Source organism: Doryrhamphus excisus, chromosome 9 (assembly GCF_030265055.1).
Source record: "Doryrhamphus excisus isolate RoL2022-K1 chromosome 9, RoL_Dexc_1.0, whole genome shotgun sequence".
Classification (NCBI taxonomy): Eukaryota; Metazoa; Chordata; class Actinopteri; order Syngnathiformes; family Syngnathidae; genus Doryrhamphus; species Doryrhamphus excisus.
In genome coordinates, this window is record NC_080474.1 from 9437648 (window position 1) to 9450104 (window position 12457).

Consider the following 12457-nt stretch of genomic DNA (forward strand, 5'->3'; position numbering starts at 1 on the left):
ACTCACAGTCAGCGCTCTGGTTTTCATGTTGTTTTCACTTCTAAATGCAGTGTGCACAGGCAAAACCCAGCCTAATCAATCTGAAACTGACCATAGACATTCAGTGCTATTTATTGATTGGATAGGACACAACTGGGCAACGCAACACACCCATCAGTCACTTTTGCTCAAATGAAACATGTTGTGTTCAAACAAAAGGAGCTATTTTCCAAGTTGTTGATGTAAATATGACCGCGGCACACCCCCCGCCCCACCCAACCCCCACCACCACATAACTCTGTCATGTCTTCTGTGAGACTAATACCTGCCTGATGTTTGGATATATGTCTATGCATTTGTGATGAATGCATTCCTTAAAAGTCTATGGGCCCCATAACGAAGCCATCATGATAGCTTCATTATGTTCTTGTTAGACTTAAGATTTCAACAAAGAGCTAAGAGATACATGTTTTTGCAGGTTGAAGCAGTAAAGTCGGATTTGTGTAGTTTGCGTTCCCAGACTCTAGAATTAGCTTTCTTTATATCATGAAGACATGTTGGAATTTGGAACCTTGCATTTTTGTCGAATATTCCGTGCATAAATAGAATATGTGAAGTCTTGTGGGTGACATCTTCCACATCTTTTCTTCCTGTCTTCAGAAATCATTCAATCAAGGTTTCATATTGTGATTGCATTCCCTTGCAATTTCCCCCCAACACATTAACTGGACGAAAATAGTAGACTTTAGAAGTGTCACAGTTTCTGGGCTTGGATGTCGGGGATTGTGTTTTTTAGAAGGGTGACACAGTCCCTAATGTCAGGGCTAGGGTGCGTGCGCGGCGGTTTGATCCCCAGATGCAGGACACAGCAGGCTCAGGTAAGGTCTTTAAAGTCTTTAATTGTCCAGTGAGTGAGGTACGAGTAACGAAAAACGACGGAGCACAAAAGAGGGGGCTCCGTGACTAAGTGCCGGCAGGCACAACACAAATTACCTCAAAAGACAATACACAGGCATGCGGGCTACCGGACGGGTAGGAGGGTGCGTGGCAGAGGCGTAAGCAGTGCTGAAGGGGTACAGGAGCACGGCAACAGCTCAGAGCTGGTCTGTCACGTCCACAAAGGAATAATCCAGCACCCTCCTGCCGCAGCTCAGTGCCTAATGAGGGAGACCGGAAATTGGGATGAATTGGCAGCAGCTGCGCCCGTCTGGTAGCTCCGCCCAACTCAGGGGAGGTCCGCGTCTGCAAAAGCATAAGGAGAGCAGTAAGGGTTCAAATAACACAAAACCCAGACGTACCCCCAAACAGCAACACAAGGTAGAAGCACATGTCACAGCGCAGCGTGACAGTATCCCCCCCTCCCAATTCAACGAGTGGTCCTAGGCCGACCACCTGGCTTGTCTGGGAACTTGCGGTAAAAATCAGATAAGAGGGTGGGGTCGAGGATCAGTGACCGGGAGACCCATGAGCGGTCCTCTGGACCGTAACCCTCCCAGTCTACAAGGTACTGCACACCCCTGCCCCGTCTCCTGGCATCCAAGATAGACCTGGCTGTAAAGGCCGGGTGTCCATCCACCAGGCGAGGAGGGGGAGGAGGCACTGGCGGTGGATTGAGATCGCTTAGGGTAACCGGCTTCAGGCGGGACACATGGAACACCGGGTAGGTCTTGAGAGATGGGGGGAGCTTGAGTCTGGCGGAAGCAGGGTTGACCATACGGACCACCTTGTATGGTCCCACGAACCTGGGGGCCAACTTCTTCGACTCCACGGCCAGGGGCAGGTCCCGAGAAGACAGCCAGACACTCTGCCCAGGCTGATAGTTGGGTGCAGGCCTCCGATGGCGATCCGCCAGTCTTTGGTTGCGTTTGGCGGTCCGGGATAGTGCCGTCCGTGTGTCCCGCCACACCCGATGGACCCGGCGGAGCAACGAAGCCACCGAAGCAACTGATGAGCTGGGCTCCTGGTGGGGGAACAGTGGAGGCTGGAAGCCGTGGACGACATGAAAAGGAGAGAGGCCAGTGGAAGAACACACCAGGGTGTTGTGGGCGTATTCCACAATGGCCTCGGGTGCTGGGTCTTCAACTTGCGGTGCAAACATGCGGGAGAGAGCATCCGGTTTGCCATTTAGGGAACCTGGGCGATAAGTCAAAGTAAAGTTGAAGCGGGTGAGGAAGAGAGCCCACCGGGCCTGGCGGGGGTTGAGGCGCTGGGCAGAGCGTATGTACGACAGGTTTCTGTGATCAGTGTAGATAACAAATGGGTGTGTAGCGCCCTCCAACCAGTGCCTCCACTCCTGCAGGGAGCCAACAGCTCCCGATTGCCAACATCATAGTTGCGTTCAGCGGGCGATAGACGCCTGGAGAAAAAGGCGCAGGGGTGCAGCCTCTGGTCTGAGCTGGAGCGCTGGGAGAGCACGGCCCCTACGCCAGTGTCGGACGCATCCACCTCAACGAAAAACGGTAGAGAAGGATTCGGGTGAATCAGAACAGGTGCAGAGGTGAAAAAAGACTTAAGGCGCCGAAAGGCCGAATCGGCCCCCGTTGACCAGGAAAACGGAACCTTGGCAGATGTCAGCTTGTTCAGAGGATCGGCGACTTTACTAAAGTCCCGAATAAAGCGCCGGTAAAAGTTAGCGAAACCCAGAAACCTCTGTAACAGCTTCCTAGATGTGGTAGTGGGCCAGTCAACCACAGCCTGGATCTTGGCAGGGTCGGGTTTCAGTTGCCCCTTCTCCACGATAAACCCCAGAAAGGGCACCGACAGTGAATGAAAAGTGCACTTTTGAGGTTTAACAAACAAACGGTTTTCTAAGAGCCTTTGGAGGACAAGGTGAACGTGCTGCAGGTGTTTGGTGGATGAGGAGTAAATAAGGATGTCATCAAGATACACAAAAACAAAGCGGCCAATCATGTCGCGTAGGACATCGTTGATGAGGCATTGGAAGACTGCTGGAGCATTAGTCAGACCAAAAGGCATGACGCAATATTCGAAATGTCCTAAAGGCGTGTTAAAGGCAGTCTTCCATTCATCCCCTTTCCGAATACGAATGAGGTGGTAGGCACTACGTAGGTCCAATTTAGTAAAAATGGTGGCAGTGTGAAGTGGAGTGAAGGCGGAATCAAGGAGAGGAAGAGGGTACTTATTCTTAACTGTGATGGCATTGAGTGACCGAAAGTCTATACACGGGCGCAAGGAACCGTCCTTCTTGTGGACGAAAAAGAACCCCGCTGCCAAGGGGGAGGAGGAGGGCCGGATATGCCCAGCAGCAAGGGAAGTGGAGATGTACTCCTCGAGAGCCCTCTGTTCAGGTTTGGAAATATTATATAGTCGAGAGGAAGGAAGCGGCGCCCCGGGCAATAAGTCTATGGCACAATCGTAGGGACGGTGGGGGGGAAGAGACATAGCGTGATCTTTACAAAAGACCTCCCTAAAGGGGTGATACTCCTCCGGTACCAGAGAGAGGTCGGGCGAGACAGGGGAAGGGTTCGAAGGACAGACTGGAGGAGAGGCAGAGCGGAGACAGTTAGCATGACAAAAAGAACTCCAGTTGACTATTTTAAAAGTGGACCAATCAATACAAGGACTGTGACGTTGCAGCCAAGGGAGACCCAGAACTACAGGAGCGGAGCGTGAGGGGATAACAAAAAAACAGATGGACTCCCGGTGGTTGCCGGACAACAGGAGAGAAACCTGGCGTGTCTGGTGCGTTATGCTAGCTAAGTGACGTCCATCCAGAGAACGCACCTTTTTGCATCTCAACACACACAGTAGGGATGTTAAGTTCTTTTACCAAGCCACTGTCTATAAAGTTCTCGTCAGCGCCCGAGTCGACCAGGGCGGAAATAGCAAGGCGCCCCTCCCCTCCCCATGACAACGTACCTTCCACTTGCAGACGGCCCACGGAAGCAGTGGAGGAGGGAGGGGGGGAACGTCCGTCCACCGACGAGCTCTTGGTGGGAGATGAACGTCGGGCGACTGGCCGGCTGGAGCAGCGGGAGACTGGGTGGTCCGCAGCGCCGCAGTAGAGGCAGAGGCGGAGACGCAGACGACGAAGTCTTTCCGTGGCGGAGATCCGATTGGCTCCCAGCCTCCCCGAGGCTCTCGGTGGGTGGAGCGATCGACGGTGGAGGCGGAAGCGCAAGAGTTCCGTGAGGGAGAGAGAGTAACGGGGGCGGTTCCCCACCACGCTGCCGACTGCGCTCCCGCAGACGGTTGTCCAGTCTGATGGCGAGGGAGATAAGCTCTTCGAGGGAACGGGTCTCATCCCGGGCTGCCAATTCGTCCAGCAGACGGGGACTAAGGCTGGCCCAGAAGACGCACCGTAAAGCCTTTTCATCCCGGCCGCTCTCCACTGCGAGAATGCGGAATGAGATGGAGTGATCCGCCACCGAGTTCGTGCCTTGGCGCAAGGCCAGGAGGCGCAGTCCTGCTTCGCGTTCTCTGACCGGGTGGTCGAACACGTTTTTGAGCTCCTCGACGAATAGGGAGAGGCTGGAGAAGAGTTCCTCACTCACCACCATGGCCCATTTGGCGGCGCGCCCCGTCAGGAGCCCAACTATATACGCCACCTTGGCAGAGTCCGTGGCGTAGGTTTGCGCTTGCTGACTAAACACGAGGAAGCACTGGTGGAGGAATAATCTGCACTCGCCAAAATTTCCCTCATACCTGGAAGGGTGAGGGATATTGGGCTCCCGAGGGACGAGTTGGAGCGCCGACGATGTTGTGGCCGGTGCCGGAACGGCGTCCGAGGAGGCGGCCACGGACGTGCTCGTCATGCGGGCGTGCATGTCGCGGACCAACGTGGAAAGGTCCTGTAACGTCCCCTCGTGGTCACTAATCATCTGCCCCTGGGCCTTGAGGGCAAACTCAAGCTGCTGATGTTCCGCGGGATCCATGATATTGGCTGGATTATTCTGTCAGGGCTAGGGCGCGTGCGCGGCGGTTTGATCCCCAGATGCAGGACACAGCAGGCTCAGGTAAGGCCTTTAAAGTCTTTAATTGTCCAGTGAGTGAGGTACGAGTAACGAAAAACGACGGAGCACAAAAGAGGGGGCTCCGTGACTAAGTGCCGGCAGGCACAACACAAATTACCTCAAAAGACAATACTCAGTCCTACAGGCATGCGGGCTACCGGACGGGTAGGAGGGTGCGTGGCAGAGGCGTAAGCAGTGCTGAAGGGGTACAGGAGCATGGCAACAGCTCAGAGCTGGTCTGTCACGTCCACAAAGGAATAATCCAGCACCCTCCTGCCGCAGGTCAGTGCCTAATGAGGGAGACCGGAAATTAGGATGAATTGGTAGCAGCTGCGCCCGTCTGGTAGCTCCGCCCAACTCAGGGGAGGTCCGCGTCTGCAAAAGCATAAGGAGAGCAGTAAGGGTTCAAATAACACAAAACCCAGACGTACCCCCAAACAGCAACACAAGGTAGAAGCACATGTCACAGCGCAGCGTGACACCTAAGCCATGGTTGAAGTCTTCCAATATGCCGGATTGCTACATTTAGCGATCCCCATATGGAGTAAATAATCTGCATATATGGGCAGATTTAATACTATTCAGCAATGTTGCTTAAGGCTTATTGTTGATCGAGTACCACGCACAGCTGGCGTCTGGTGTGTGTGTGTGTTTTTGTTAAACAAAATGGGTACAAAATATTTATATGGTTCAGGTTGCCTGACTTATTCGTCAATTAGCAAAACCTCAAAGTAAAAGTGGGTACCAGTTGAACAAATAGACCACAGAAATGATGTGAACATGATTTTTCCCAGTGGTTGGTGAAAGAGTGTGAAAGAGCAAAACACGCTAAAGGTTTCTTGAAAAGATACCAGAGGAAACAGTTGAGCCTCCACCTGGAGTTGATGAGTATCAAACTTACAAAGGAAACAGAAAAAAAAAAAAGATTTAGCTTAAGAAGACCAGCAAGATGCATCAGAAAAAGCCAATTAGTTTGCAAAACCACAAAAGAGAAACATTTGAAACACTGATAATACATGGTGTTGCGACTATTATGTGTGCATGTAATGCTCTCCATAAGAGGTGGCTGCAGGGTGAAGTTTTGAATGGATGTATGTGATTTATGTGTGGAGCCAGGTGTTCATTTCTCCATGACATAGACTGATTGTACAAAATGAACCACTTACCCAGCACCTGCACAAAACATCTGTTCAAAACAAACTCTACCATCTGGACTTCATGAAGTAACATTTTTAGCACTAACATGACGCTTGTGTATTTTGCTTTTCTCTGTGCAGCCCGAGGAATTGGAGACTTTGCATTCACATACCTTCCGGGAGAAGACTTTCAAGAAGACCAAGCACTGCAGTGTGTGCAAACAGACCATCATCTATGATGGACTTATCTGCAGAGGTCAGTCACCAAAGCTGTTTAGTTTCTGTAAATCAGATATGATTCTAGCATTTCAGATACAAGTCTCTTCCATCACCTATGACAATTACTGTAGGTCCTTAGATAATGTAAACACACATCCACTTTTTCCATAATTCAATATTTTCCGTGACTTTTCCCACCAATCTTAACCTAGCATGGAAGAGGTGATCAAGAATAAAGAATATCCAACCCTGACAGATGCACCGAAATCACGTGACAGTGAAAATGTCTGTTTTTGATAACACCAACTGCAGCCAGGCGGAAGTGTGTGGTTGTTTGCTTTGGCTCGCAAAGGGAGGACATCTGGCTTCTGCTCTCCAGATGATGGTACAACTCAGACAACAAAGAGCATTTCCATCGTATTGTTTGAAACCACATTTTTTGAATACACATGTATTGTGGATAGGGCATGTAAGGTCTTGTTAGCAAAAGGTTTGTTCAAGGTTATTTTAAGTCGTTCTTCCTTCCCTTATGAAGTAGGGAGTGCAAGTTTAAATGTGCAAGGCTGTTCTATTGTAAACTTGCAAGGAAGTTATGCTTTGTAAAATATCAGAATAAGTAATAAAATCCAGATAATACAGATTTTGGAGCTGGCACTGTAAACAAAGCCTAAGAAATAGCTATGCTATGTTCTAGTACACTCAACTCTAGACAACACGAAGTTCGCACACTTATTTTGGCGTGGCCTTTTATTGTGGCCAGCCTGAGACGGGAGTAAAACATGTGTTGCATTTAAATTTTTGTTCAGTGTTTGCCTGTCTGGTATAACTAACTCTTATGTAAGGATTGTATTTGATTACAATAGGAAGAAGCTGAGTGCACATAAAAAAATAAAAAAACTAAGCCTATAAAAGTCATGCAATTTACTGTTTGCTATGCACTCCATATTTTGCCTACAGCTCTGCATGACATTGAAATCGATTTACATATCCCTTTATCATTCCTTTATTTTACATGCTTTGTAATCTACAATATATTGTTCACTTAATGTGATCTGCATTCATTCCGGCTATTTCAAGGATTTCTATCCCTCCATTAATTAAGAAATGGGCAATATATCAAAACTACCATTTATCCTTTATGAACAGATTTATTACATCCTGCTGTCATTGCACTGTAGATAATAATAATAATAAATAATAGCATTATGTGCACTCAGGCAAGCTTGTGCATATTCTTTTCATCTGTAAAAGCTTATTTATACATGAAAACACCATGACAATGTTGAACACAACTTAACCATAGCATAGAAACATTGTGTTACATAATATATGGAACAGAATGCAAATATAGCACTCATAGAGTTTGTACAAAATACTCAAAATACTCCACCTCTCAGTGGAACAGTGTCTCCCCTCATCTGCTTTTGCTTACAAACAATCTACAATCATCCAATCACATGGTCTCCTGATGACACAAGTGCATGGACTTCCTTTCCTCTCTGTTGGTTGCCAGGATACAAGGTGTGGGTTGCGTTGACAATAGCATGTTGACGCAGGTCAGGACTCCAGTTTTCCAGTTACAAAACAAGGAACTCTGTAATAGGGTATTTTTGGAGAGCTGACCTCCAGGGCAGGAAGTGACTTTTATTTTCATTGACAGGCGCAGCTCGGGTTAAAGGAAGGTTTACGTAGTGGGTGGATCAAAAACACTTAGAAGGTACTTAAGTTATTACCTTTTGTAAAGGTAGCATGCAAAGAATGACAGTTATATCCAAATAAACATGTTTTAATGATGTCACTCTTCTACTCAGTGCTGGAGTTGGAAGTGCTATAATCATAGTACTTTCAAGTACACACTGGATGCACACTACAATAACAGGTGTGCGTATGTGTGTGAAGAAGGGATAATGTGGTTATCATAACGCTTTTTCTAACTGCTGAGCTCACGCAGTTGGTATGCAGCAGGTCCCACTGAAACTTAAAACACACACACACATAATTGTATATACCTATCAGGCCTTAGTGTCATGCAGTGAGACATTCTTAAGTTGTGAAAACATTACCACAGTGACCTATGAGATTTCCCACGCAAAACTGTAGTAAGTAGTCACAATCGTCTCTCAAAAAACATGATCATTTATTAGGCTCAGTGGGTAGTATAGTACATACAGTACAATGGAATTAAATAAATGTAGTCTGAGTGCCATCTGTTGGAAGTATTGCAGCATTACAAAAAATATAAACCTGCCCTATTTCATTGTGACATTAAGTCTAATACATGGAAATTATTACAGTTTACAAACTGCAAACATTTATATATAATATTTTGTATTATAAATAAATATATATATATATATATCTTAATTTGCTATTATGCTATTAGAAAGTCGACTTCATTACACATGTTTGTAACAAAATAACAACAAAAACACAATATGTATATTGTGAAAAGGTAGGATTGACACTAGTCGTAAAGGTAGGCTTAAGCTTCTTACATGTTTTCAGACATGATGAATTGTGCAAGGGCAAACATGATGTTGGTAGCTATTGTGCTTTTTCCAGTTTTCTGACCTATACATGTTGTTACAATGTTGTATTCTGGTGTTAAATTATGCTTAAGAGTCAGATAATGAGGCTTGGAAACACTGCAGAAAGAGGTGCAGAATCTGGAAAATTGAGAAAGCTTTCTGTGCAGGTTGCTGCTCTATAGGAGCCCAAAACTCAATACAAAGCACCGAAAATGATCACAATAAGCCCCCTTTAAGTTACTTGTTAAGTATGTCTAAAACAAATAAAACCACAAGCACGCATGACCACAGTTGTATTGTTTATGGATCATAAATAGCTAAGTATAGAGTACCGGTCAAGAACACAAAACCACAGGATTCTGCGGTATGCAGTATCCTCTCTTAGGCGATGGCTGGTCAAGGGTTCATTCTTCAGCAAGATAATGACCTAAAACATCAAGCTATGAAATAAATTATAGGATAAGCTTGAAAGCAGATACAGTGTCCAGACAGTTAGGGATGACCTGGAGAGCCGTATATTATCTGGAAAGAGGTGATACAAACGTAGGTCCAATCATGTACTGTATTAGTGAAGTTAGCCACAAGGAGGCCCCACAGTCATTTGTAATGAAAGAAGGCTATAGCCACTACCCATTGTACAGTGGCAATGTTCACATGAGCCTGTGAAAAGTGAAGTGAATTTCACTTTTGACATGAAATGAAGGCATAAACCATTTAACAGCTGGTAAACATAACTTTGTTTTAAAGGATTTCCCATGACAATCACATCAGCTGAATGAAGGTGGAGCCTTTTACGGACAGAAACACAACACTTGGTTGCCAAGGGTTCCTGGAGGGAAACTTGATGGGATGAGTTGCTGAATGATGAAACTCTTGTTTGAGTCATAATGCGGTATACATCATGTCAGTGTTGAATGACAAAATCGCAAAAACCTCACTTTTTGCAGAGTTAAAATTGCCTCGTTTTGGTAGTTTGGTAGCTGGTGGTTTCACACAAATATGACCACAATATATACACACTGTTAACTGTGACAGTCTCATTAAAAACTGAGCATAGTTATCTTTGACAGACCCAGAGTACAAGAACAAGGAAATCGCTGGGCAGACAAAATCAATTACAAGCTCATATTCATGAACTGTAGTGACTGATACACTAGAAATCTAACTAATCATCAGTTCCTTGCATTCTTTGGTAACATATTTTACACAGTACAAGCCTAGCTTTAGATTGTGTTTGGCCTTTAAGGTTCCAATGTACTGTATATCCAAGTGGGTACAGTATCTTATAAATTAGTAAATTAGGAAGGCCATGTTCAAGGATTGTGTACAATTACATGTACTTACTTATGTGGTTCTCACGTGTCAGTGAAGCTGAAAAAAAAAGGATGTAAGAGGAACAACGAGAGTGAGAGTGAAGGGGAGAGGAAATTCTCCAGCCCTGCCCTCTGATTGTGTTCAGTCTTATATGGGGAGGAGTTCAGCCCAGCCCTGAGGGAGTACACGGTCATTCCAAGAGAACAGGGGAAGGAAAGCGCCCTCCACTTCATCACATTTTCCTTCCTCTCACCCACAACATGCAGCATATCACAGACTGTCATCTAGCAACCGGTGTTGAATGCTCCTCATCGTCTCTGACCACCGCCCTCTTCACGTTTTCCCCCCTCATGTAAAGTCCACTAGGATTATTTCTGTTCTGTTGTTTTTCCAAAGCCCTCTTCCTAACAAGGTAAACTTTAGCATGAGCACCCCAGGCCCGGCATATTCACGCCCAATATGGAAGTCAAGCATTGTTCCCATGTGGCCCATGTGGAGTGTTGTTTACTGGACACTCACATGCTCTCACAGGCGCCGCACAACATCCTGGGTGGAACATGCTTTTTATGTTGATGAAACACATGGCATAATATGCTGGAATACCTCATGAATGTGTGCATTCATTATGTCATGTCTTATGGAACTTTAAAAAAGATGCTGAAATAAACCGAATCTGGCCTATCTTCTGTGTCTTAGGGAAAAAATGTAAAAATTTCTTGTCAAACTTTTCCGTGTTTACAGATAAATATGGTCTTTAAATGATTTAATTGAAAAGGGACCTATTGACTAATTTTTGGTCCTTTGTATGGGGTTGTGGACTCCCATAGAGCAGTTACACACTATAACCCGCACAGAAAGCTTTCTTGATCTTCCAGAATCACACTCGATTGGTCACACTCGCCTGAGGACTTCTGGACAGCTGCCGAACCCCACTTTTTGTCGGTATTGGAGTTGATAATAAATGTGGTGGAAATGTCGTCATTACACATTTTTTGCAGGACTACCCATTTTAAAAAAACATGGGTAGACCCAGTGATTGTGGTAGAAAAAGGTTACTCGCAACTCCAGACATTGGTGAGCTTGTAATTTACATGCGTGTAGGTAACACTTCGCTCCATGTATGCACACTCTGTAATGCTACACTGACAAGCACTTTTGTTTAAATTACTTTACAAAATAAACACAGTTAGGACACAGATAAATTGTTACTTACAGCTTGCTCTTGTGACTCTTCGACACCACAAAGTGACGTTGGAAAGGCGTTGGGCCTCAGCAAGTTTGGTGAATAGTCCATCTTCATTTTGTCCATGTGTCCTGTGTGAAATGCTGTTGAAAATGTCCAAGCGGGAGCAGAGGCATTTTTTAAACTTGTCTTGCAACATTATCCCAACTACTTCCAGCCCCATCTTGCTCAACTCAGGCGCTTATTCCACTTTTAGACTGACCTCTGTTTGTGGTGAACTCTGTCTTGGCAGGTTTGGCTTTGTAATGATATATTATTGTGGAATTTCCCCAGTGTGGGATGTATACAGTTTATCTTATCTTCAGGATTTTGTACAATTTGTGTCATTAATTCACTTATTCACTTCCTGTATTCCACATATGATCTTTTTAATACATAGAAAAGTAATAACGTAATGTAACAATATGGTAATGGAATTGTAGTAGTAATTGTAAAGTTTTGGTTTCACAATCAGGATAAATCATAATAATAATATATCAGAGGGCTGCATGGCGAACGAGTGGTTAGAGCGCAGGCCTCACAGCTATGAGACCCGAGTTCGATTCCGCCCTCGGCCATCTCTGTGTGGAGTTTGCATGTTCTCCTCGTGCATGCTTAGGTTTCTCTGGTATGAATGTGAGTGTGTTGTTCTCATGTGTGTTTCAAGTTCAGTCTTTCCCTGAGATCATATTTCTGCTCTCTTGTAGAAAAATATTGTATGACATTTTTTGGGTACTAGATTATTGATGCATTATTTTAGCTGTTTGAAAATGCACTAAATGTAAAATAAATTTTAACATGTGTGGTTTTAGAAATAAAGGATTTGTATGTTTGTATGTTGTATCTATACACTGCATTATGGATTATCCTGTAAAATTGCTTTTCTAGTTATTACCCCATATCGTCACACATTTTGAAATAAATAAACTTGGAATTTTTTTCAATGGAAGTTTTTACTATATTGGAAGTTGAATGTATTGTAATGTAAATGATCCAGTGTTGGCAGAAAAGAAAGTACTCCAGTGTAAAATGTAATGACATTTGAAACTAATCCTAGCAACCAGAATGACTGTGACGTGATGCATT

General features: G+C 45.2%; 1 protein-coding gene across 8 annotated transcripts in view; it reads left to right on the forward strand.

Annotated features, from left to right (window-relative positions):
• The window catches only part of tns1b (tensin 1b), a 132993-nt gene that overhangs the window by 25835 nt on the left and 94701 nt on the right, over positions 1 to 12457 (forward strand). For all 8 annotated transcript variants that reach the window (XM_058083054.1, XM_058083049.1, XM_058083048.1 and 5 more), the window contains exon 2: positions 6230 to 6344. In XM_058083054.1, the coding sequence (XP_057939037.1) occupies positions 6230 to 6344 (115 nt within the window). The remainder of the gene's footprint in view (positions 1 to 6229; positions 6345 to 12457) is intronic.